Source organism: Amblyraja radiata, chromosome 1 (assembly GCF_010909765.2).
Source record: "Amblyraja radiata isolate CabotCenter1 chromosome 1, sAmbRad1.1.pri, whole genome shotgun sequence".
In the NCBI taxonomy this organism is placed as follows: domain Eukaryota; kingdom Metazoa; phylum Chordata; class Chondrichthyes; order Rajiformes; family Rajidae; genus Amblyraja; species Amblyraja radiata.
In genome coordinates this window covers 182,784,810-182,812,571 of record NC_045956.1, presented here as the reverse complement: position 1 = coordinate 182,812,571, position 27,762 = coordinate 182,784,810, and the positions used below count along the sequence as shown (strand labels likewise).

At 46.1% G+C, this 27,762-nt stretch overlaps 1 protein-coding gene across 1 annotated transcript in view; it reads left to right on the top strand.

Moving 5' to 3' along the window:
• Window positions 1-27,042, top strand: part of LOC116987538 (meiosis 1 associated protein) — a 56,572-nt gene extending 29,530 nt beyond the window's left edge. Inside the window, exons 7-9 of the mRNA XM_033043691.1 lie at window positions 6,765-6,971; window positions 12,525-12,689; window positions 26,872-27,042. Coding sequence (XP_032899582.1) covers window positions 6,765-6,971; window positions 12,525-12,689; window positions 26,872-27,042 — 543 coding nt within the window. The remainder of the gene's footprint in view (window positions 1-6,764; window positions 6,972-12,524; window positions 12,690-26,871) is intronic.
• Window positions 27,043-27,762: the final 720 nt, after the last annotated feature.

Sequence of the window (27,762 nt, the reverse complement as noted above, 5' to 3'; positions counted from 1 at the left end):
ATGGCCTACTCCTGCACCTATTTTTCGATGTTTCTAAGAAGTAGAAATCACTATCACTCAGTTGCTACAAATGTAGAACTAGTAGCAGCAATATATCCACATATTAAGGATTAATTTTGTGTTGATTGTAATGCCTACACAAGGGATGAGATGATATAAGAGATTGTGTATTGAAATGCCTGCTCAGTTTAGTGAATATTACAACATACATCAGAAAATAAATCTTCTTCGTGCATATGGTGTGCACAGCCTAAAGTTGTACGACAACTTGTTCTATTTGATCTTATTTGATTGTGCACGCCGGGTTGATTGCATTCGTCGAAACAGGGTGCACGTGAAGGTTGCAATCTTCCATCCCTAGAAGATAAATCAGTCCAATACTTGCATAGATTGCATAATTTAAACTGACTACTTTCAACAACAAAGTTACTCAAGTTTAATAAAACATGCCTGTACGACTCTTTCATAACCTTAAAGTGAATGTTTAGTAGTGAACTTTAAAGTAGTTTCTGTTAATCGTGCTCACATATGCCCTAAAAAAGAATGCTGAAGTAATTAGCGGTCAGGGCAGTGACGGAAATCACTATCAAAATATGGAGGGGACAGGGGACAGGAGGGGACACAATTTCTTGGGGGCCGCGCGCGCACACTCACACGCGAGGCTTCGAAGGCTTCTGCAGTGGGCAATGCGAACGGTAATTACAGCTCAATCCAGTGCTAAATGCAGCTCAACTCTGCCTGTCTCGCCGGGTTAACTTTCAGCCCTGCCTAGACTGACGGAATACCAGTGTGGAGCTGTGGAGCTAGCGCTGCTTCTCCGCTCTGGCTGTAAGCCTGGGCCATATTTCCCGTAAGTCCAGGCAGGGCTGTAGGTTTACCCGGCGGGAGTTGAGCTGGGTTTAGCACTGCTTCTCTGCACTGCCTGTGGGCCTGGGGGCACCGCGCCTGTCTGACTCCCGACGTCTCTTGCCACCAGCAGGCGGGGAGGGTGGGAAGCACTCGGGTGGGGACGGGGATAGTCCAGTGGTGGTTCGGCAGCGATTGCAGTGCCGGATAGCCGGCCAGGATCGATCCTGGCTGCAGATGAGGCGCAGGTCTGTGTCCAGGGATGCCGGAGTGACCCTATGACCTGGGCATGTCTCCCTCCTCCAATCACCGCACTCAATCCTCAGTTCCACCCCCCTACTTCCGCCTTTGACCGACGCCTCCTTCCTCCAATCATCACGCTGAATCATCATGTCCTGCCCCCATTGCCTGCTGACCGACGTCTCTCTCATCCAATCGGCGCCCCCGACCATCAGTCCCACCCCCACTGTCTCGCGGAAAGTGGAGATTTCACCGGGTTTTAAAATACGGATTACAAAACATGGGGGGGATCGTCCCCCACCTCTCAAAACAGAGGGGGGACGTGACCCACCTGGTCTCCCCGAGATTTCCGCCGCTGGGTCAGGCAACATCTCTGGACAACATTGAAAGGTGTCGTTTTGGGTCGGGACATTTCAGACTAGGTTTGAAGAATCAAGTTGGTCTGAAGAAGTTGCCTGACCCGCTGAGATACTCCAGCATTTTGTGTCTCTTTTATAAACCAGCATCTACAGTTCTTTGTTTCTTCACATAGGCCTGTTGTTAACAGATGATAGTAGACGCCCCTCAAACAAGGGGAGGGATATTACCCCAGGGAGCCACAAGAGTGGCCAGGGTGATCATGAGTATGATTATAATTTTTGGAAACACTAACAAATGTAACGATAACAAATGTATGTATAGCTGTGGAGAAAATCGGTGGAATTTATCACAGTTCTTATTTTGTACATATTTTTTATCCTGAAAACAGTTTATTATGAATAATTTTTAAAAATCCTTCTCGGATCAGCATGTAAAGAATCATTATCTTAACAAAATACAAAGAATAGAAAGTCATATTGGATTGACAAATTTAATTTGACCATCCCACTCCCTCTCTGACCATACATAATTTCTAATAACTCTTTAGAGAACATTGAACAGTACAGCTCAAGAACAGGCCCTTATGCCCACATGGTCATCTTCTTGTGTTTGGCATGCCGTGCAGAGCCTGAAGTTGTAGGACAACTTGCTCTATTTGACCTTATTTGATTGTGCAAGCCATGTTGATTGCATTCGTTGAAACAGGGCGGACCACGTGAAGGTTGCAATCTCCCACCTCTGCCCACATTGCCACCATGATAGAGTGGAGTCTGGATAGAGTAGATGTGGAGAGGATGTTTCCACTAGTGGGAGAGTCTAGGACCAGAAGGCCATAGCCTCAGAATAAAACTTCGAGTGGGGGCTCCGTTGAGTATGGCTGCCCTGCCTTTCAACCTTTTCTTTATTTTTAGTTTGTTAGTGTGTTTGTTTTGGAGGTCTTCTAGTCTTTTTATGTGGGGTATGGTGGGGGGGGGGGAGGGGAAACCTTTTTTCTCAGTCCCTGCCTGGTCGGATGTGCGGCTTTCCTTCGAGCCTGATGATTGCGTGGCTGCGCTGTTGTACCAACACGGAGCAAGCGATGCCTTACCCGGGTCGCCGTGTGGTAAGCTCTCGCCGAGATCGCCAGTGTCGGAGCTCCGACCAGCGCGGCCTGTAGACTTCGGGAGCCTCGGTCTTGTGTAGGAAGCGGCAGTTCCAGACACTCCAAGTCGCTGCCAGTGTTCTCCCGACGCCGGAGCTCCATCATCCGGCGAGAAGGCCTGTATCTTAGGGGGCGCTGTCCTGTGCACGGTTGCCCAGCCAGCAGCTGTCCTGTCCTTTCATCTTTTTTTTCATATTTTTAGTTAGTTTAGTGTTTTGTTTTTAGGAGTTCTAGCTTTTTTATGTGTGGGGGAGGGGGGAGGGGAAGGGGGAAACTAATTTTCAGGGTCCCTACCTGGTCGGAGATGCAGCTTTTCTCCGGGCTGCACTCTTGGCCCGTCCTCGCGGGCCTGGAGCGGCGTTTCCTGAGGGGACCGCCCAGAACCTCGGCGTCGGCATCGGCGGCGGCGGCATCGGCGGCACCGGCATTGGCATCGGCGGAGCTGCAGGTCTGAGGATGGCGGTGCAGCGCTGGAGCGCCATTGCGGGGCGGGCGGTGCCTTGCCTGGGTCGCTGAACTGGAACTCCGGTGAGCTGGGTCCGTTGCGGAGCTGCGGGTCTGTGGAACGGCTGCGGGCGGCGGCGCTGAACTTTCCATCGGGAGCCTGGGATTTGTCAGTTGAGCTCCATTCGGCGCGGCCTTGTCGGCTCCGGAAGCCACGGTCTCGAGTAAGGAGGCGGCCGTTCCAGGGTTCCCAAGCCGCTGAGAGGACTCTCCCGACGCCGGTACAACATCACCCGGCAAGGACGGCCTGGAACATCGGGCCTCCGTAGAGGCAACTGTGGAGGCCTCAATAGGCCCGACTATGGGGGAACTGGGGTTGGGGACTGGACTTTGTGCCTTCCCTCATAATGGGAACCATTGTGGGGGGATGTTTTCATGTTAAAGTTCTTTAGTATTGTCATGTTTGTATTCTTTTTTTATGTGCTGCATTGGCATAACAAATTCCACCAGCCTGGCTGTGTGGTCATTAAAAGAATCAATCAATCAATCAATCAATCAACATCGGGCCTCCGTCGCGGCGACTGCGGAGGCCTCAATAGGCCCAACCATGGGTGAACAAGGGGAAGAGGACTGGACTTTGTGCCTTCCCTCACAGTGGGAACCATTGTGGGGGGATTTTATGTTTGGTGTTAAATTCTTTAATGTTATGTTTTACTTTTATTGGTGTGCTGCAAATGGCAACTCAAATTTCACTGCACCAATTGGTGTACGTGACAAAAAATGTCCTTTGTCCTGTCATTGTCCTTAAAAGGATGTTCCTTTAGGAAAGAGGTGAGGAATGTCGTGTCAGAGGGTGGTGAATCTGTGGAATTCATTACCACAGAAGGCTGTGGAGGCCTTCAATGGATATTTTAAAGATAGATAGATTCTTGATTAGTACGGGTGTCAGGGGTTATGGGCGGAAGGCAGGAAAATGGCCAGAGATAGATCAGACATGATTGAATGGCGGAGTAGACTTGATGGGCCAAATGGCTCAATTCTGCTCCTATCACATGAACATGAATATATGAGAGTTAAGATAGATTGAATGGGTAGAGAATCATGGGGAGTAAAAACACAGCACTGAGTACAATGACTGCAAAGTCCATTATTACGCTATAATATTTGACCAAATTCCGAATAATGAAGTAAAACGAAACACAGCAGAATCTGGTTTTGCCACTAGAGGGATTTATATAATATTCACAGCGTACTGAGGCCATCATGTGACATAATCCATTTACTGCAGAGATTTTGAAAAGCCATGGTTTGTGTGTGTGTATGAAACTACTGCTGTAATCATTATTTCCCATGAGATAGACCTATTTTTTGCTTCCAGATTTCTCATTCTAAATAGAAATTCTAAATATGAACACAAATTTTGACGGACTATATTATAACGTATATTGGTTAAAGCAGACGGACCACCGGACTACCGATAGCCACACTTTCCACATCCACTCTTTCGATGCCTTTCACTATTCTGTACGTTTCAATGAGGTGTCCCCTCATCCTTCTAAACTCCAGCGAGTACAGGCCCATTGCCGACAAACGCTCATCATATGCGCTTTTTGCCCAGCCATCCAAGCCACCGCCAACTCACGCCGCTTCCAGGCTGGACCTTCTGCCACCACCGCCGGCCCAAGTTTAAGTTTACATTTATTGTCACATGCACCAATTGGTACGGTGAAATTGGGTTACCATACAGCCATACGAATAAAAAAAAGAACACAACACACGATAGAGTTTAACATAAACATCCCCACACAGCAGAATCAAAGTTTCCCACTGTGAGGGAAGGCAATAAAGTTCAGTCATCTTCCTCTTTGTCCACCCGTGGTCGGGGCCTCCTGAGCCCTCCGCAGTCACTGCAACGGGCAGCCCGATGTTCAGGCCCTCTCGCCGGGATGATTGGAACTCCGACGTCGGAATGGAAGAACATTCTCAGCAGCTTGGAGTTCCGCTTCTTACCGGAGACCGCGGCTCCCGAAGTCCACAGGCCGAGCTGGGTGGAGATTCAACACTGGCGGCCCTCGGCAAAGGGGTCACCAGGACTCCGCGATGTTGAAGTCAGCGCCGCCCGCGGCGGGAAGCTCCGCAACCACAACTCCACGGTGTTAAACACCAGTCCCAACACTCCGGCGCTTCAACAAGCGATCCCCGGTAAGGCATCGCCCACTCCGCGATGGTAAATCAGTGCTGTGCCGCCGCCGAAGCTCTGAAAGGCCGCGCTAATCCAGATGGTGGAGGGGGTCGAAGACGCGACTCGGAAAATAGTCGCATCCTCGCCAGGAAGTGACTGAGAAACTGTTTCCCCCTTACCCTCCCCTCCTCCCCCACATAAAAAGACTGAGAAACCTCCAAAACATACTTTTTAAACAGACTAAACATAACAAAAAGTTAAAATACAGACAGACTGTAGGCAGAGGTTGCCATCATACGGCGCCCCTGGTGGCAATTGCCCACACAGCTTCATCGGCCGTAACCAGGCTCCTCCGAACCTCCTCTACACTCCGGCCAGCCACGGGCCGCAACTCTGCCGATCCTCGCCTCTGCCAGCAGGCCAGGGCTTTCAACGCACCTTGATTCCAGTCCCAGTCCCAGACCGAGAGTCTAAAGAATGGTGTCGACCTGAAATATCACCGATCCATGTTCTCCAGGGATGCTGCCTGACCTGCTATATTACTCCAGCACTTTATGTCCTTTGGGTATTAACCAACAACTGCAGTTCTGTATTTCTACTCCTTATACAATAATAAACCCATACTTGGTTATAGCAGACAATTGGCAATATCAAACCTTCTGCGCTCCATGGAATAAGATCCTAGCCTACTCAACCTCTCTCTATAACTCAGCCCCTGAATTCCTGGCAACATCATCGTAAGTCATCTCTGTAAATCTTCCAGCTTAATGACATCCTTGCTATAGCAGGGTGAACACTAGTTCACTAGTACTCTAGATGCAGCCTCACCAACGTCTTGTACAGCTATAACATAACTTATGTAAGAAGGAACTGCAGATGCTGGTTTACATCGAAGATAGACACAAAATGCTGGAGTAACTCAGCGGGTCAGGCTACATCTCTGGAGAAAATGTTGACGTTTTACCAGTTGAGACCCTACATCAGGGCGGCATGGTGGCGTAGCGGTAGAACTACTGCCTTACAGCTCCAGAGACCTGGGTTCGATCCTGACTATGAATGCTTATCTGTACGGAATTTGTACATCCCCCGTGACCTGTGTGGGTTTTCTCAGAGATCTTCGGTTTTCTCCCATACTCCAAAGATGTACAGGTTTTTTTAGATAAATTGGCTTGGTATAAATGTAAAATTGTCCCTAGTGTGTTTGTGGTGGTGTTAATGTGCAGGGATCGCTGATCGGTGCGGACTGAGTGGGCCGAAGGGCCTGTTTCCACATTGTATCTCTGAACTAAACTAAACTAAACTAAAAAATCAGACCCGGGTCTCAACCCGAAAAGTCACCTAGTTCATTTTTTTCCAGAGATGCTGCCTGACCAGCTGAGTTTCTCCAGCATCTTGTGTAACATAACATGTTAACTTTTATACTCAATACTCTTGCTGATGAAGGCCAATGTAATAAAAGCATTCTTTACCACCCTATCTACCTGTGACTACAGGTAGATTTTATAGGCTACATGAATATGCAAGTCCATTCTTTGTTATTTCATATTTCAGAAAAGAGACTGGATACTTCTCGCTCGTTCTGAACCTCAGGTTATGGGAACTACATGGTCTGTTCACGTTGACTGCTATTACGTCATACTGCCGTCGACCACTCTGACCCTCTTGGTGAGGCCAGTGGCGGTACAGGAGCTCCTTTTACCCTGTGATCTTCCTTTCAGATTTGACGAGCCACCCGAAGCAGCCCTAAGTAAAATAGAGGTAAGTCACTGCTCTGGTCGTAGAGTCATGCAGCATAGTAAATAGTCCCTTCGGCCCAATGTGCCCACATCATCCAATATGTCCCAACTACACTTTGTGGTGAATCTGTGGAATTAATTATCACAGAAGGCTGTGGAGGCCAAGTCAATGGATAGATAGATTCTCGCTTAGTACGGGTGTCAGGGATTATGGGGAGAAGGCAGGAGAATGCAGTTAAGCAGGAAAGGTCGATCAGCCATAATTGAATGGAGAAGTAGACTTAATGGGTTGAATGGCCTAATTCTGCTGCTATCACTTCTGAACTTATGAACTTACACTAGCCCCATTTGGCATATATCCCTCTAAACCAATCCGAACCATGTACCAGTCTAAATGTTTTTTAAAAGTTGTGATAGTACCTGCCTCAATTATCTTCTCCGGCACCTTGTTCCATACACCCACCACCCTCTGTGTGAAAAAGTTACCCCTCAGGTTCCTATTAAATTTTTCCCCCTCATCTTTAACCTATGGCCTCTAGTTCTCGATTGCCCTACTCTGGGCAAGAGACTGCGTTTACCCAATCTAGTGGTCATTTGTAAATTCTTGGGAAGCAGCGACAGTAAAGGTGTGCAATCATTTACCCCTAAATAAGGGTGGCACCGTGGAGCAGCGGTAGAGACCAAGGTTCAATCCCGACTACGGCTGCTGTCTGTAGCGAGTTTGTACGTTCTCCCTGTGACCTGCATTTTCTCCGATATCTTCGGTTTCCTCCCACACTCTAAAGACGTACAGGTTTGTAGGTTAATTAGCTTGGTAAAATGTTAAAAAATTTGTCCCTAGTGTGTGTAGGAGAGTGTTAGTGTGCGGGGATCGCTGATCGGCGCGGACCTGGTGGGCCGAAGGGCCTGTTTCCGCACTGTATCTCTAAACTAAACTAAACTATAGAACATAGAACAGTAGACCACAGGAACACGGCCTTTGGCCCACAATGTCCATGCCAAACATGATGTCAAGTAAAACTAACCTGATCCATATCCCTCCATTGCCTGCATATCCACGTGCCCATCTTAAATCCTCCTTAATACCACTATCATATCTGCCTCCACCACATCACTGCCAACGCATTACAGCCATCCATCACTCTTTGCATCGCACCACATCAACTTTAAACTTTCCCACTTGGACGGGAACATGGCAAAGTCAAAGTCAAAGTTTCCTTTATTGTCATTCAGACCTTTCGGTCTGAATGAAATTTTGTTGCCTTGCAGTCATTCATATAATAAAATAACAAAACACACAATAAACACAAATTTAACATCCACCATAGAAACATAAAAACACAGTGAGTTCACCAGGCACCTCCTCACTGTGATGGAAGGCAAAAGTCTTAAAGTCTTTGTCTCTTCCCTCCTTGTTCTCCCTCTGCTGAGGCGATCCAGGCCTCCGATGTTGTGACCCCACCGGGTGATGGTAAGTAAGTTCCGCGGCTCAACCGTGCTCCACGAACGGGCCGGTTCAAACTCCGCAGCCTGGGGTGGTAGAAGCTGCCGAATTCCAGTCCAACGGCCGAACCTGTTGTTGCGGGAGCTCCGGAAAAAACAGGTCACCAACCTGTGACCTGCGAGCTCCCGACGATATCGTCCACTGGCCCGCGGCCGAACCTCCGAAGTCGGGTCCCCGCCGAACGCCGGAACGCCGCCTCAGCCCCGAGTCGGACCGTCGCCGCCTCAGCCCCGAGTCGGGCCACCGCCGCCTCAGCTCCGAGTCGTGCCGCCGCCGCCGTAACACAGCCTCAGCTCCGAGTCGGGCCGCCGGTGCCGGAACGCCGCCTCAGCTCCGAGTCGGGCCGCCACCACCTCAGCTCCGAGTTGGGCCGCCGCCGGAAAGCCGCCTCAGCTCCGAGTCGGGCCGCCGCCGGAAAGCCGCCTCAGCCCCGAAGTCGGCCAGCACGCAGTTATTAAATCAGACTCAAAAGCCAGTTCTTATGGCAAAATCTTTCCAGCAGAGCACTCAAACCTTTAAAGCTGAGTCTCACGTTGCGAGTTGACACAAGAGGTACCCCGAGTTAAAACTCGTGGTAATAACGTGCGATTAACGTACGGAACACGTGGACGCAACTTAGAGACTCGTGGCGCTAACGGCAGGTACTCGTGAAACTTGTCAACTCTTGGTCGGTGTTTCTGTCTTTCTCCACTCATTGTTGGTCCTATCTGTCACCACCCCCACCTACACCCCTCTGCTTCCCGGCCATGTGTGTGATCCCTTCCCTCCCCTCTCCTGCTCCCCGCCCATTGCACAAGAGGTACCCCGTCCTGACGTCTCCGGCCACCACCCTGGACAGGAGCTAAGACTGGGAACTGTACCGCCCTTGCCCCCTCCCTCTGCCACTGCAAACAACCCCACTCTCCTGCTCACCTAACCCACCCACCCCACCCCCCCCTACCCCCACCTTTCCCTCCCAACTACAGTCCCGTCCCGACCCCCTGGGAAACTGAAGGGAGCGACTGCCCCGGGGCGACTGGCACTGACCAGCTGGCATCGCCGACGAGAAGACAGTGCAAAGCCCCCGCACCACAAGAGTAAAATTGACTCGTGGAAAATTTTACACATGTTTGATTTTTTGCAAGAGTTGACAAGTTTCACGAGTACCTGCCGTTAGCGCCACGAGTCTCTAAGTTGCGTCCACGAGCTCCGTACGTTAATCGTACGTTATTACCACGAGTTTTAACTCGGGGTACCTCTTGTGTCAACTCGCAACGTGAGACTCAGCTATTAATGGTTGCAAGGTCAGTACAGAGGTTGACCAGATTTAATTGACTTACCATTGCATTGTAATTAGATCACACAGCACTGTTTCGTTCAACACTATGCATTTGATAATTAACCCAGAGTGAATCACATATACAATCAGACTATTTGGGAATTTTGAATGACATACCTTATAGTCACAAAGTAATTGACATATGGGAGGTATGTGATCCCAATGTAACATTCTCTGTGGAGAATGTCCGGGAAACCGAGGCTATATCATCTTGTGTGCAACCTCCCTCGGCCATAATCCTTCAGCACTTATCTGCGAGACCTCCGGGTAACTAAAACTGCTCTCCAGCAACCATTCCCACGGTCTGCTGCACCACTGCTCTCCTTGTATAGCTAGTTTCCATATCTCTTCATTCAGCAATGCTACAATCCCTCCTATTATAATAACAGAAGAAGTTGGGTCTTCAACCTATTGGACAAATCATTGGACATTGGACAAATCATTGGACAAAGTCAGCATGGATTTATGAAAGGTAAATCATGTCTGATGAATCTTATAGAATTTTTCGAGGATGTAATTAGTAGAGTGGATAAGGGAGAACCAGTGGATGAGTTAGATCTGGATTTTCAGAAGGCTTTCGACATGGTCCCACAGACGAGATTAGTATGCAAACTTAAAGCACATGGTATTGGGGGTTCAGTATTGATGTGGATAGAGAACTGGCTGGCAGACAGGAAACAAAGAGTAGGAGTAAACGGGTCCTTTTCACAATGGCAGGCAGTGACTAGTGGGGTACCGCAAGGCTCAGTGCTGGGACGCCAGCTATTTACAATATATATTAATGATTTGGACGAGGGAACTGAATGCAACATCTCCAAGTTTGCGGATGACACTAAGCTGGGGGGCAGTGTTAGCTGTGAGGAGGATGCTAGGAGGCTGCAAGGTGACTTGGATAGGCTGGGTGAGTGGGCAAATACATGGCAGATGATGTGGATAAATATGAGGTTATCCACTTTGGTGGCAGAAACAGGAAAGTAGACTATTATTTGAATGGTGGCCGATTAGGAAAAGGGGAGATGCAACGAGACCTGGGTGTCATGGTACACCAGTCATTGAAAGTAGGCATGCAGGTGCAGCAGGCAGTGAAGAAAGCGAATGGTATGTTAGCATTCATAGCAAAAGGATTTGAGTATAGGAGCAGGGAGGTTCTACTGCAGTTGTACAGGGTCTTGGTGAGTGTGTAAAAAAAACTTGCTCCGCACATCTCCTTTAAACATTCCGCTCTGACCATAAAGCTACACTCTTTTGACAATCAGATAGATTGTCTTCCCTATCTATGTCTTTCATAATTTTAGATATTTCTATCAGGTCTGTGTTGATTCTGCTCTACTGAATCACTTTAAGACATTACAAATTCCGAATAGAAAACAATCATAACAATATTAAATGTAACTATTCTTAAGCAGCAGTTTATCCACTATCCAACAAGCACTCCAGCCCAAAGGGTCTATATCATGTGAACTATGCAAATAGGAAGATCCTGGTAAAAGTCAAAAATGAAACAATGGCATTTACACAATCTGTACACATCTGGAAATTAACATGCTGCGATCTCCCTCTTCATTCATACTACATGTTTGTACTATGTTTACATATCTGGAGTAACTCAGCGGTTCAGACAGCATCTCTGGAGAAAAGGAATAGGTGACGTTTTGAGTCGAAACCCTTCTTCAGACCCTTCTTGAGCCGAAACGTCACCTATTCCTTCTCTCCAGAGATGCTGTATAACGTGGGGGAAAGGGGAAGTACAACGGGATCTGGGGGTCCTTGTACATCAGTCTATGAAAGTAAGCATGCAGGTACAGCAGGCAGTAAAGAAAGCGAATGGCATGTTGACGAATGGCATGTTTATAACAAGAGGAATCGAATATAGGAGCAAAGAGGTCCTTCTGCAGTTGTACAGAGCCCTAGTGAGACCACACCTGGAATATTGTGTGCAGTTTTGGTCCCCTAATTTGAGGAAGGACATTCTTGCTATTGAGGGAGTGCAGCGTAGGTTTACAAGGTTAATTCCCGGGATGGCGGGACTGTCATATGCTGAGAGAATGGAGCAGCTGGGCTTGAACACTCTGGGGTTTAGAAGGATGAGAAGGGATCTCATTGAAACATATAAGAATGTTAAGGGCTTGGACACTCTAGAGGCAGGAAACATGTTCCCGATGTTGGGGGAGTCCAGAACCAGGGGCCACAGTTTAAGAATAAGGAGTAAGCCATTTAGAACGGAGACGAGGAAACACATTTTCTCACAGAGAGTGGTGAGTCTGTGGAATTCTCTGCCTCGGAGGGCGATGGAGGCAGGTTCTCTGTATGCTTTCAAGAGAGAGCTAGATAGGGCTCTTAAAAATAGCGGAGTCAGGGGATATGGGGAGAAGGCAGGAACAGGGGTACTGATTGGGGATGATCAGCCATGATCACATTGAATGGCGGTGCTGGCTCGAAGGGCCAAATGGCCTGCTCCTGCACCTATTGTCTATAGTCTCTGTCTATTGTCTATGCTGTTTGACCCGCAGAGTTACTCCAGCATTTTGTGCTTATCTTCAGTTTAAACCAGCATCTGCAGTTCCTTCCTACATGTTTACATATCTGTTGTGTTGCTGCAAGTTAGAATTTCATTGTTGTGTTTCGGTACATATGACAATAATTTTTTCCAGTGGAGTAGGGTAGCATTACAAGGTGCCAAATATTCTTCGATGCTGGTTTTCCTTGAGTTAATAAAACAGAAACTTGAAAGGTTTTCTTTTATACTTTTAAAGGAGATATTGGATGGACTTGATGTAGAATCGACATATAACCCATTGAGACTGAAAAGTAATCTGTATAAGCATCTCAGAGGAACTTTAGTTAAAACTCCCTATCGTCAGCAACCAAAGCAAGTGCAACGAAGAGAACAACATCATCCTGAACAGCTGCACAGACAGGTATTTATCTTCACTTTAAATTAGTGACCTAGTTATTCACGATTATTAACCTGGATAAAGAACATCTTCCCAAAATAAAAGAGTAAAAAGCTTTGACAATATTTCTTCCTCAAGGAGGGTTATTTTCTCAGATTCAGCATTTCTTCAGGGATTGGACTGGCTAGATGCAGGAAAAATGTTCCCGATGTTGGGGAAGTCCAGAACCAGGGGTCACAGTTTAAGAATGGCCATTTAGGACTGTGATGAGGAAACACTCTTTCACCCAGAGAGTTGGGAATCTGTGGAATTCTCTGCCACAGAGGGCAGTGGAGGCCAATTCACTGGATGTTTTCAAGAGAGAGTTAGATTTAGATCTTAGGACTAACGGAATCAAGGGATATGGGGAGAAAGCAGGAATGGTGTACTGGTTTTAGATGATCAGCCATGATCATATTGAATGGCAGTGCTGGCTCGAAGGGCTGAATGGCCTACTCATGCATCTATTTTCTATATTTCTATTCTATGTTTCTATGTTTAAAACCTCAGTTATTAAAGAACAAAATTGATTATTAAAAGCAATTGCCACCTCTGTGGGTGCAGGAGGTTACTGGGACTGTAGTAGTAACATCATTTGGCGTTGAGCATTTGTCAGACATCACACTTCAATGCTCTACAAGTCATTGGTGAGACCACATGGAGTACTGTGTAGGAAGGAACTTCAAGCAACCCTTGCTTTCTCTCTTTCTCTGTCCCTCCCCCACCCTAGTTCTCCGACTAGTTTCACTGTCCTGATTAATTTTACTGTTTGTATACCTCGTTGTCACCTTCCCCATAGCCAACAATGAACCATTCTATATTTCCTTGATCATCGACTGCTTTGATCTGTGATTTTCACACCCTTCCATATCTCTCGTTTCCCTCCCCCCGACGCTCAGTCTGAAGAAGGGTCTTGACCTGAAACATCACCTATTCCTTCTCTGTAGAGATGCTGCCTGTCCCGATGAGTTACTCCAGCATTTTGTGTCTATCTTGGAGTACTGTGTTGCCCAGTTCTAAGAAAATGTCATTAAGTTGGAAAAAATGCAGAAGAGATTCATTAAGATGTTACTTAATTAAATGCCGGTTTGAGTTATAGGGAGAGATTGGATAGGCTGTGACTTTTTTCTTTGAAGCATAGGAGGCTGAGGGTGACATTGAGGTGTACATGCACATGAGGGGCATATTGAAATGAACACTCACAGTTTTTTTTTTCCCGTAGAGGATTCTAAAACTAGAGGACATACGCAAGAGAGAGTTAGATTTAACTCTTAGGGCTAAAGGAATCAAGGGATATGGGGAGAAAGCAGGAATGGGGTACTGATTTTAGATGATCAGCCATACTCATGCACCTATTTTTCTATGTTTCTATGCTTCAGGTGAGAGATTTAAGAGGGATCTTAGGGATAAGGTTTTCACTCAGAGGGTAGTCTGTATCTGGAATGAGGTGCCAGAGGAAGCTGTAGAAGTGTATACAACTAAGAATTTAAAAAAAACGTTTGACAGGTATATGGATAGGATGGGTTTAGATGGATATGGGCCAAAGGCGGGTATATAGGACTAGCCCAGCATGCCAACTTGGATCGCATGGTCCAGATGGGCTGAAGGGACAGTTTCCGTGCTGTGTACCTCTATGACTATATTGCTTACACATTGTGAGGAACCCACATTGACTGCAAATGCAAGAGCAGGCATTATGGGGAGGATGTAGGTCTGGCCTTACATAAGGTCCCGTCTTCACATGGGTTACATTTGGTACGGGAATTGCAAAACTAAGTTATATGGTCCTAATATATTCTCTCAAGGTAAGCGTTTCTTTCATTTGGGTTGTGGAGAATGTAGAGAGAGTATTAGCTGACCATTTCAATCCTGATCTATGTTGGCATGATGTATTTTTGAGAGCCAGATAGAAATTGTGCCTTCTTTCATTTCTGACAGATTTGAGGGAAAAATCTACCAAATATGCAGTGGTACAGAAGATATTTTGATTTCCTCCGTAATATTGGTGGTATCTGTGATTTCTGAGGAAGTTAAGGCATTGGAGTGCTTGGTCCGAGCTTAAATGTGATTGAACTAAGACAAATTATTGGTGATATTTACACTTATGAACATGAAGTTCTCAACTATCTGCACTTCAGCACCAATGATGCTGATTGGGGCATTTACTACACTCCTCTTTCAGAAAATAACTAGCTCCTTCATCTTGCTGCTATTGAGGGAAAGGTTGTTTTAGAGGTTGTGTTACTGAGCTCTCCTTCCTGTGGTGCGTCTCAGCATTGTTTGAAATTGGTCCACTAGATGGTGTCATCTGCAAACATGTAGATGGGAGATAGACACAAAGAGCTGGAGAAAAGGAATAGATGACGTTTCGGGTCAGAAAAAAGGGTCTCGACCCAAAACATCACCTATTCCTTTCCCCGAGAGATGCTGTCTGATCCACTAAGTTACTACAGCTTTTTGTGTCTGTCTTCGATTTAAACCAGCATCTGCAGTTCCTTCCTACACAACATGTAGATGGATTTAGAGCGAATTTGGCCGCACAGTGTGAGTGCATATGGGTTAGAGTAGGAGACTGAGAATGCATCCTTACTGGATACTGGTGTTAAGAATTATCGTGGACAATGTTTTGTTGCCTGTCTCTGAGTCAAGTTGAGAACAGTTGTAGTCTGTCTTCAGTTTAAACTAGCATCTGCAGTTCCTCCTACACATACAGTTGTAGAAGATACACAGAGTCCTAGAAGCAGGAGTTTGGGCATGAGTTTGGTTGGAATGGTGTTGATTGCAGGGCTATAGTCAATCGTAGGGCCAGGGAGGTGGCATCTGCTGTGGAGCTGTGGCAGTGATGAATGAATTGTAGAGGATTAAAGCTGACTGAGAAACTAGGGTTGATGTACACCATGACCAGCCTCTCAAAGACTAGCTTGGGTAGGCACCTTGTGTAAGAACGAACTGCGGATGCTGGTTTAAATGGAAGGTAGACACAAAATGCTGGAGTAACTCAGACTGAAGAAGGGTCTCGACCTGAAACGTTGGCCATTCCTTCTCTCCAGAGATGCTGCATGTCCCGCTGAGTTGCTCCAGCATTGTGGGTAGGCACCTTGGTCAGCATGAATGAATTGGCCAAAGGCCCTGTTCCCATGCTGCATATCTGAATGATTTGGAGCATAGGAAACTGAAGGGTGATCTGAAAGAGGTGTATAATATCATGAGGGATATCGATAAAATTAATGTTCACAATCTTTTTCTCAGGGAAGAGTAATCAAAAACTAGGGGGCATTGGTTTATAGTTTATAAGCCCCGGGATAACATCCCCGCTTTTATATTCTAGTCCTCTCAATATTTACCTTCCTTACTACTAATTCCAACTTGCAAATGAATCCTTTGGGAATACTGCACCAGCACCCCCAAATCCTTTTGCACCTCCGATTTCTGAATCCTCATTTAGAAAATAGTTTACGCCTTTATTTGTACCTGTACTACCAAAGTGCGTGATCATACACTTTGCAACATTGTATTCTATCGGCCATTTCTCTGCCCACTCTCCCAACCTGTCCAAGTCCTTCTGCAGATTCCTTGCTTCATCTACACTACTTGCCCCATTACCTATTTTTGCATCATACACAAACTTTGCCACAAAGCCATCAATTCTATCATCCAAATCATTAATATACAATCTGAAAAGTAGTGAACCCAACACTGACCTCTGCGGAACACCACTAGCTGCAATGCAGAAAAGGTCCCCTTTATTCCCGCTCTTTGCCTTCTGCCATGTAGCCAATCTTTTATCGATGCTAGTATCTTTCCTCTAATACCATGGGCTCTTATCTTCTTTAGCAGCCTTACACGCCACTTTATCAAAGACTGTGACAATCAGTTCAGTTTAGTTTATAGTTTAGTGTACCGAGGTACAGTGAAAAGCTTTTGTTGCCTGCTAACCAGCCAGCGGAAAGACAATACATGATTACAATTGAGCCATTCGCAATAATAAACCTAAACCTAAGTTACAGTGTGCAGAATATAGTTCTCAGCATTATAGCTCAACATTTCCAGAGACAAAGTCCTAAGTCCGCAATGGTATAGAGGTGAATTCGACAGTACCCAAGCTTGTAATCTATTGTGACAGTACCCTCTGTGATCATCCATTATATGGTTATATGGTTATGAAAGGATCGTTCAGAAGCCTGAAAACAGAGGGGGAGAAGCTGTTCCTGAGCCTGGTGGTGTTCGTTTTCAAGTTTCTGTACCTTCTGCCCAACGTGAGCATGGAGATGGAGGAATGACCAGAGTGGGAAATGTATTTGTTTATGTTGGCTGCTTTCCCAAAACAGCTTGAAGTGTAAATGGAGGCAGTGATGGGCAGAATGGCCTGAGCGATAGCCCGGGCTAAATCTACTGTACAATTCTCTGCAATTTCTTGTTGTCTTGAGTAGAGTTGTTTCCAAACCTAGCTGTGATGCTACCTGACAGTATGCTTTCTCCAAGGCCCAGGAATTTGGAGATGTGTTTGGATGGGATTATTGACAATAGGTGCAAGAGTAGGCCATTCGGCCCTTTGAGCCAGCACCGCCATTCACTATGATCATCCACAATCAGTACCCCGTTCCTGCCTTCTCCCCATATCCCTTGATTCCGCTGTCGTTAAGAGCTCTATCCCCCTCCCATTCCGAATCCGACCTTTCTGTCCTGTGCCTCCTCCATGGCCAGAGTGAGTCCCACCGTAAATTGGAGGAGCAGTCCCTCATATTTCGCTTGGTTAGTTTACACCCCAGCGGTATGAATATTGACTTTTCCAATTTCAGGTAGTCCTTCCTCCTTCCCCTCCCCTTCCCAACTCTCCCACAGGCCACTGTCTCCGCCTCTTCCTTTCTTCTTGCCTCCCCCCCCCCCTTCCCCCCCACATCAGTCTGAAGAAAGATCTCGATCCGAAACATCACCCATTCCTTCGCTCCATAGATGCTGCCTCACCCGCTGAGTTTCTCCAGCAATTTTGTCTACCTGCTCATATTACTTTCTTCAGTAACTTATATAAATATACATTTACAGCTTGCAAAGTTCCATTTAGTTTATATTACATGCCCTTTTTGCTAAAGGATGTGTTTCTGTGCAAAATTTTTGCTTTGATTAGTTTAGAGGCATAGCGTGGGAACAGGCCCTTCAGCCCACTGAGTCTGCACTGACCTATCCTATACACACTAGGGACAATTTACAATTTTACCAAAGGCAATTAACTAACAAACCTGTACATCTTTGGAGTGTGGGAAGAAACCGGGGCACCCAGAGAAAACCCACGCAGGTCACGGGGAGAACTTACAAACTCCGTACAGACAGCGCCCGTAGTCAGGATCGAATTTGGATCTGTGGCTCTATAAGGCAGCAAGTCTACCGCTGTGCCACCATGCCACCGTTTAGCCATTTAGTTCATGTTGGATGTGACCACAAGGAGGTTAAAAACCGTATCTTTTGGTAAGCAATGATTACCCAATGCTAGTGCTACCACAAGGTCGTCTAAATAGAGGCATGTACATTCACTTAGAATCAGATATTTTCACAAACTTTTACTTGTTAGCTGTTTTGACCAATAAGTTAAACATTGTTAATGCTAATAATAATTGCAAATTATTATTGAATTTTCATCAGTATTCACCAAAGGAACATGGAGATGGTGAGTTCCGGGAAGGATGTGTTGATATTCTAGAGGGCATGTTGAAGTATGTCTTTGGAGTGTGGGAGGAAACCAGACGGCAGCAACTCTACTGCTGTGACACTGTGCTGCCCTTGTTAAAAAAAGTTAAAAATATACCTACTTTGTACTTTTGAAAAGGTCATGCCCCAACCAGTTACATCCTAAAATAACCATGAGTTTTATATATTTCATTGTTCCTCAAATTTTGCATATTAAAATGTACCAATAGTGAAACTGGCAGGTGCTGTACCACCATATTCAGGGACAGTTTCTTCCCAGCTGTTATCAGGCAACTGAACTGTCCTATCACCAACTAGAGAGCGGTCCTGACCTCTCATCTACCTCATTGGAGATCCTTGGAGTATCTTTAATCAGACTTTACTGGACTTTACCAGTTAGTTTATTGTCACACATGTACCGAGGTACAGTGAAAAGCTTTTGTTGCGTGCTAACCAGTCAGTGGAAAGACAATACACGATTACAATCGAGCCATTTACAGTGTATAGATGCATGATAAGGGAATAATGTTTAGTGCAAGGTAAAGCCAGTAAAGTCCGATCAAGATAGTCTGAGGGTCACCAATGAGGTAGATAGTAGTTCAGGACTGCTCCTCTAGTTGTGGTAGGATGGTTCAGTTGTCTGATACCAGCTGGGAAGAAACTGTCCCTGAATCTGGAGGTGTGTGTTTTCACATTGAGACCTTTTGCCCGATGGGAGATGGGAGATGTAATTTAGGATCTACTGAATCCCACGACAGAAAGCAAAGAACGAACAACACTCAGCTGTGTCACGTTTATTCCAGAAGCCCCTTTTACCTACATTCTTACCAATCATAACCCTGCACCTAATTTCTATGTTTCTATGTTTCTATGTGTGCAGATAAGGCCAATCAGTGCGTCTGACTTTGGCATTGTTATTGAGCTCTTGTGGCTGGACCTTCTCGTGAGGGGCTGTATGCAAAACCAACATGGGCGAAGGTGACACAGCTCCCCCCTCAGCCTCCGAGTCATACAAGGTGGCAACTGCCTGGCTTTGTCCTGTCCCGTACCGGTCTGGCGGGTTGATTTTACGGCCTGATCTTGTTTGGTACTGCATTGTGGGAGGTCTTTGATCGGAAGTGTTTGGATCTTGTGACTTCGCCGGTTCGCTGGGTGAGTTAGTTGGTTGGTTCTCAACGTATGCTGGCTTTAACCGGTCGACGGATGCGGTGTCAGTTTTTCCATTCCGATAGATCACAAAGCTTTTGGGTAGGCGTTGGACAACTTGTTAGGGGCCATCATACACTTGTTGAAGCTCCGCTTGGCTTCATTCTCAACAAATTTCTAATTGCTGGTCTTAGCTGGACAATGTCATCCATATAAGCAAAGTGGTCACGTTCAACATCTCCCTGGTGTCCTTGTCGACAAATGGGCACATCCAGAATCTTTCTTGACTCAGTCTTAGTCACAGGGAATGGTTGATCGACTTCTTGATCAGGAGGTCTTGCCGTTGGTGGTCGCAAATCACACTGATCGTGATGATGATATAACACATCTTCTTCCAACACTATACCACAGAACTCACGAGGAATCCTGACATCACCATGGCTTGAACCTCCAATAGGACCATATGACGGCAGTGAAAGATCTTCATAAAAGTATTCTGGATTCATGTGATGATGTTGAGAGAAAATGTCATTAGTTCTGGATGTGGAGACCCTTTGCAGTGGCAGTGGTGGTACAAGTGTGGTATTTTTTACTGAATGATGCAAAGGCACTTACAGGATTACGGCCAGTCTGATGAAGAATTAGTTCTTCTGGGAAAGGTTATTCGCAGAATTCACAAGGCAACATCTCACCTGTGGCAAAGAGGTAGAGGAAAAGAATAACAACCATATGAGACCCAAGCCTGAGTATAATTTTCAAGATAACGTTGGAGACTGGTTTAAAAAGCAACATGGGCGTGAAGGTCCCACATAACTAAAGCAAGAAATGAGCCTTTGCACTAAATGTTATTCCCTTTATCCTGTATCTGTACACTGTGGACAGCTCGATTGTAATCACATATAGTCGTTATGCTGACTGAATAGCACACAACTAAAATACATTGTCTGAAGAAGGGTCTCGACCCGAAACGTCACACCATTCCTTCTCTCCAGAGATGCTGCCTGTCCCGCTGAGTTACTCCAGCATTTTGTGTCTACCTTCGATTTAAACCAGCATCTGCAGTTCATTCGTACACAAAAATATTTTCACTGTACCTTAGTATACATCACACGAAACTAAACTAAACTAGTTTTAGCTGCTCAATGGTAGGCCTGTATTAAAATTCCTAGTGGGCTGCTCATCACTGTTAACAGGCCAGCAAGCAATTCAAAGGTATTTTTGAGGTCTTTATTGCTCCAGCAATATATACATTATTATGACAAAAAGTGATTCTAATAAACGATTTGGATGAAAACATAGATGGGCTGATTAGTAAGTTGGCAGGCAACACAAAAATCAGCAGAGTTATAGATAGTGAAGAAAGGCTGTCACAAACTGATATAGATACAAAAGACAGAAGCAAAATGCTGGAGTAACTCAGCGGGTCAGGCAGCATCTCTGGAGAAAAGGTATAGGTGACGTCTTGGGTCGAGACCCTTCTTCAGTCTGAAGAAGGGTCTCGACCCGAAACGTCACCTATTCCTTTCTGTCTTTGGTTTAAACTAACATCTGCAGTTCCTCCCTACACATTGATTTTGATACAGTTGGAATTGTGGGCAGGGAAATGGCAGATGAAGCTTAATCCGGCAAGTGTGTGGTGATGCACTTAGGGAAGTAAAATGTGAGAGAAAAATATACATTAACTGGAAGGACCCTAAAGGGCCTGTCCCACTTGGGCATCATTCGCATGTCGTGCGTCGTGACATGTAAATGATGTCGCGGAAATGAAGCCCAATTGGGACAGGCCCTTTAGGAGCACTGTGTTCGCAGTATGTGGCAACACAGGTACATAGGGTGGTAAAGAAGACATATGGCTTACTCGCGTTCGGTCAGTCTGTTGAGTGTGACAGCTGTTACAAAGTAAAACTTTGGTTCGACCGTATTTGGAATCTTGTGTCCACTTCTGGTTTTCCCATTACAGGAAGGGTGAAGAGGCTTTGGAGAGAATGCCTGAAAGGTTCATCAGGCTGTCTGTCCCGCTGAGTTACTCCATCAACTTGCGTCTATCTTCAGTTTAAACCAGCATCTGCAGTTCATTTCCCCAGGCTCTTGTCTGAATTGGAGTGTGTTAATTGTAGGGAGAGGTTGGAAAAACTTGGATTATTTTCTCTGGAGTGTTGGAGGCTGGGGGGAGAACTAATTGGAGTATTTAAAATTATGAGAGGTAGAGACAGGGTAGATAGTCATTGAAAGGTTCTGTCCAAAAACGTTACTAATCAATTTTCTCCAGAGATGCTGCCTGATCTCTCCTCCAACCTCATCTACTGCATCCGCTGCTCTAGATGTCAGCTGATTTACATCGGTGAGACCAAGCGTAGGTTGGGCGATCGTTTCGCCGAACACCTCCGCTCAGTCCGCAATAACCTACCTGACCTCCCGGTAGCTCAGCACTTCAACTCCCCCTCCCATTCCCAATCCGACCTCTCTGTCCTGGGTCTCCTCCATTGCCAGAGTGAGCAACAGCGGAAATTGGAGGAACAGCACCTCATATTCCGTCTGGGGACCTTGCGTCCTTATGGCATTAACATTGAATTCTCCCAATTTGGCTAGCCCTTGCTGTCTCCTCCCCTTCCTTAACCCTCTAGCTGTCTCCTCCCACCCTCCCATCCGCCCGCCCTCGGGCTCCTCCTCCTCCTCCCCTTTTCCTTCCTTCTCCCCCACCCCCCATCAGTCTGAAGAAGGGTTTCGGCCCGAAACGTCGCCTATTTCCTTCGCTCCATAGATGCTGCTGCACCCGCTGAGTTTCCCCAGCAATTTTGTGTACCTGCTGCCTGACCTGCTGAGTTACTTCAGCACTTTGTGCCATTTCTTTGTAAACCAACATCTACAGTGCCTTGTGTCTGGATAGTTATGGGCCTGTCCCACTTAGGCGACTGCTGGCGACTAGGTTGTTGCCACATGGTCGCCGGGGTGCCGCCTGTATTGTCGTGAGTCGTCTTCTCAGTTGCCCAAAGAGTTGTAGCGTCTTTCTGGTCGCCGCTGGATTTTCAACACGTTGAACATTTTTTGGAGACAGTTGGTGACAGTGGGTTTGATGCCAATGAGCGTAGCTTGACTTCCCCTGATGTCCCCTTGTTGCCAGGTTAACCAAGGCTGTCTGAAGAAGGGTTTCGGCCCAAAACGTTGCCTATTTCCTTTGCTCCATAGATGCTGCTGCACCCGCTGAGTTTCTCCAGCATTTTTGTGTACCTTCAATTTTCCAGCATCTGCAGTTCCTTCTTAATAACCAAGGCTGTCGCCAGGTTAACGTAGGTTGTTGCCGGTGCTAACTTCGGGGTTTTTTTTTGTTGTTAAAATAATGATTCTATTTCAAATTTTATGTTGTAGTGGGGGTTCAGTCGCCGGTTTTTCAGCGACCTGCTACGATTATGACAGTCACCGGCAGTTGTCTAAAAATAGCCTAAGTGGGACAGGCCCATGAGGATTTTTTCCCAGGTGGGAATGTCAAATACTAGAGGCCTGATTGGGGATGATCGGCCATGATCACATTGAATGGCGATGCTGTCTCGAAGGGCCGAATGGCCTACTCCTGCACCTATTGTCTGTTGTCTATTGTCTATTGCCATAGCTATAAAGTGAAAATAGAAAAGTTTAAAGGAGATTTCTAAGATACGTTTTTTACCCACAGAGAGTTGGGTGTCTGGAACATGCTGCCAGGGGAAGTGGTGGAAACAAATACGATAGCAACATTTAAGAGGCATTTATTCAGACACATGAACAAGCAGGGAATTGAGGACAATGAATCATATCAGACGTACACGTACAGTTTAAATTAGCATCATGTTGGACAGACATTATGGGCCTACGATTTATTCCTGTTCAGTACTGATCTTTGTTTCTGTGTGTAAATATTAGCCCCCAAATTTCTAATGGCAACAGAAAATTCCACAACTAATACCTAAATTGTCCCCGATGTTGTCCAGAACAAGGGGTCACAGTTTAAGGATAAAGGGGAAATCTTTTAGGACCGAGATGAGAAAAACACTTTTCACACAGAGAGAGGTGAATCTGTGGAATTCTCTGCCACAGAATGTAGTTGAGGCCAGTTCATTGGCTATATTTAACGGGGAGTTAGATGTGGCCCTTGTGGCTAAAGGGATCAGGGGGTATGGAGAGGGCAGGTACAGGATACCGAGTTGGATGATCAGCCATGATCATATTGAATGGCGGTGCATGCTCGAAGGGCCGAATGGCCTACTCCTGCACCTATTTTCTATGTTTCTAAAAAGCACCAAAGAACTGGCGAAGCTGCATTAATAAGCTAAGCTATACAAACAACATTTTTTTAATAGTGTCTTTAATGTAGCAATTAATGTCTAGCAAGGAAAACATGTTAACACCAAACTAAACACAAATGCAATGAAACAAATTATCGAGCAAGGCACTTGAGATCTTAATTAAACGTTGTGCAATGTACTTGTGTGTGCACAACCATGCCGGGAAGGCCCTACCCACAAGGTAAAGTGGTGAAATAAAAGGTTGCAGTTGAAGAAATTTGACTATACATTTCATGCTCTGTTTTGTTTTATTTCCATATCTTTACAAACTTGCTTGTAAAGAATGAAATAGAAACTAGCAGATCTGAATTTGAAAACAGGTCCTAAGATTTGAACTTAGATATCCAAATTAGTTTTTTAGTTTAGAGATACAGTGCAGAAACAGGCCCTTTCAGCTCACAGGGTCCGCACCGACCAGCGAACCCCGCACATTAACACTATCCTACACCCACGAGGGACATTCTTTACATTTACCACGGCATTTACCACGCCTACAACCTGTACGTCTTTGGAGTGGGAGGAAACCGAAGATGTCGGAGAAAACCCACGCAGGTTACGGGGAGAACGTACAAACTCCGTACAGACAGCACTCTTGGTTGGGATCAAACCCGGGTCTCCGGCGCTGCATTCGCTGTAAGGCAGCAACTCTACCGCTGCACCACCGTGACCACCCTCTTCTGTTGCCAGGATCTCTTGGACTTTGGTCGATTAAAACAAGGCGTTTATTTTATCACAGTCTTCCTCTTAAAGGTTATGTTCCTTGGCCCAGTAGAACTCCAGTGCATTGTGAATCTAGGTCATGAATGGCTGTAACTGCAGCTGCCATTCCCAAAGTTTCGAAATGTCCTTCCTATATCTCTGCGCTCCTGAAAATATATTCCTTTACGTGCGCTTTTGATTACCTACCATATATGTATCAGCAACTTGTTATTTTTTTTGTTTGATAATGCTTTTTGTAAGTGCCCTGCCATATAAACAATGACTGGCGCTAGCTGTCCCATTAAACTCAGATGACACATGTGTCATGCGTTAATACCTTTTAAGATAAGATAAAGATGAGATAAAACGTTATTCATCCCCGGAGGGATATTGGTCTGCCGCCAGTCACAGTACACAAAGTACACAAAAACTTGAAATTTAAAGTGAAAACAAGGAGAAAAGGACAAACGACTGACTGTTGTCTGGTTTTCTTCACCAGAACAAATGAACAAACAAACAAACACAGACTTATCCCCTGGGCAGAGGATTCTAAACTACGGTGCCCCCCCCACACCACACGGGTTCCCCCTTTGTTCTCCCACCGTCCCTCACGGTGGTCCTCCCACACTAGGTCCCTATTGTTCTTCATGGCAGTTCCCCAATGTCGGGTCTCCATTGTCTTCCCCTCCCCCCTCACTCTCATCGACCGCGAGGCCCCCACCGCCACCGAGGCACCCGCTGCCGCCGCCGAGGCACCCGCTGCCGCCGCCGCCGAGTTGGAGAAATAAGAGATTGCAGATGCTGAAATTTAGAACCAAAAAAACAAGCTCACTCTGCGGTCTGCGGTGCTTCTGGCTGCGGCGCGGCGGGAACTTTAAATCTTCGACTGCCGGCCTGCGGCTTACACCAACCTGAAGCTGCAGTCTCCGGTGGGGGAAGCACTGTTTCAGGACTTACCTGGACTTTCACTCATCTGGATGCCCGCAGCGGCGGCTGCGGAGGGTGGAGGTCCCGACCACGGGGGAAAGTGGAGGAGGACTGGCCAAATGTTGTGCCTTCCACCACAGTGATGAATGCTGTGGTGGATGTTTGTGTTAAATTTTGATTGCATTTTTGTGTGTTCTTTTTCATTGTACCGCTGCTGGAAAATTCATTTCACTTGCACTTTATGTGCAAGTGACGAATAAAACCGTATTGTATTGTATTGTAAGCTGCTGGAGGAACTCAGCAGGATAAGCACCATGTGTGGAGGGAGACAGGCAGTTGACATTTTGGGTGGAGACCCTTCATCTGGTCTGATTTGACAGGCTTGAGATCCTCCAGGACCTCAATGTTTTGCTCATTTATAATTCTTTGATGCCAGAACACCATTAATTTCCACTAGGGCATCAGCAGACAGTGGTGGCTGATGATAACCCACTCCAGATTCCTGCTACTAACACCGAGTTGGAAAAATAAGAGATTGCAGAAGCTGAAATTTAGATCAAAATAAACAAGCTGCTGGAGGAACTCAGCAAGATAGGCACCATCTGTGGAGATTAAACACCTCCCTGTTTAACCCATTGATAGAAAGGCTAATTTCTTGCTTTAGTTGCAGCCTTGACTGAGATATAGTATGGGCAGCACAGTGGCACAGCTGGTACAGTGCCAGAGATCCGGGTTTCGAGTGCTGTTTGTGTGGAGTTTGCATGTTCTCACGGTGACTGCATGGGTTTCCTCCGAGTGCTCTGGTTAATTGGCCTATGTTAATTGCCACTAGTAGGTAGGAAGTGGATGAGAAAGTAAAATTACATAGAACTACTATGAGCGGGTGGTCGGCGTGGACTCGGTAGGCCAAATGGCCAGTTTCCATGTTTTTGTGATACACCATTAATTGGATGGCACGGTGGCGCAGTGGTAGAGTTGCTGCCTTGCAGCACTAGAGAACTGGGTTCGATCCTGACTACGCCTGTACAGAGCTTGTACCTTCTCCCCGTGATCTGCATGGGTTTTCTCCGAGATCTTCGGTTTCCTCCCACACTCCAAAGACGTAAAGGTTTGTAGGTTAATTGGCTTGGTGTAATTGTAAATTGTCCCTGGTGTGTGTAGGATAGTGTGCGGGGATGGCTGGTCGGCACGTACCCAGTGGGCCGAAGGGCCTGTTTCCACGCATTATCTTTAAACTAAACTAAACATTTTTTAATTAAATAGAAGAGTACTGCACGGGAACAGGCCTCATGGGCCACAATGTCCATGCTGAAGGTGAGGCCAGGTTAAATTATAACTCGAAATTGTATCTCTAAACTAAACTAAACCTAATTGTCTCCTTTTTGTTTCCTCTCCAGCAACAGCACAGGCCAAACCAGACTAAAATGAAAGCTACAGTGGCTCCCCTCCCGTTAGTCCGTCAGCCCACCAATCAGTCTAGGAACCTCAGGCCTACATTATCTGTAAGCACCTGTTCTTATAGAACCGCCACCTTTTCAGATGAAGATGAGTTTTTGTCAGGCTTATGATATACTGTTTGCCTTGGCTTTTGTAAACCAGTATTAAAGTGCTAGAACGTAATTAATGTTGAATTCTGACTTACGGGTTGTACAATGCAGAGTGATATGTTGTATTTTATGGACAGAAATTATATTATTTTCACAGCACTGGGTTACATGACCATTGGTAAATGCTTCTGTTAAAGTTTTCAATCACTGCTGATCTTTATGGATTGAATGTTATCCAGTATGGATTGCCAGTCCCTGACTTGGTCATCACAGTTAGAGAACAGGAAGGGTGTGATTAGAGCCCCAAAAGAGTATTCTAGTTACACAAAAATGCTGGAGAAACTCAGCGGGTGCAGCAGCATCTATGGAGCGAAGGAAATGGGTGACGTTTCGGCCCGAAACGTCACCCATTTCCTTTGCTCCATAGATGCTGCTGCATCCGCTGAGTTTCTCCAGCATTTTTGTGTACCTTCGATCTTCCAGCATCTGCAGTTCCTTCTTGAACACAGAGTATTCTAGTTGTTATGGCAGATACACCCATGTTGGAGGAGAGAAGACATTTTGCAGTTCATCTAAATAGAATACTTGATTTGGACATTCCAGATGTGGACACTGGGTGTCCAAAATGAAAAATGTTTGCTTTATAGACAATAGACAATAGGTGCAGGAGTAGGCCCTTCGGCCCTTCGAGCCAGCACTGCCATTCAATGTGATAATAACTGATCATCCACAATCAGTACC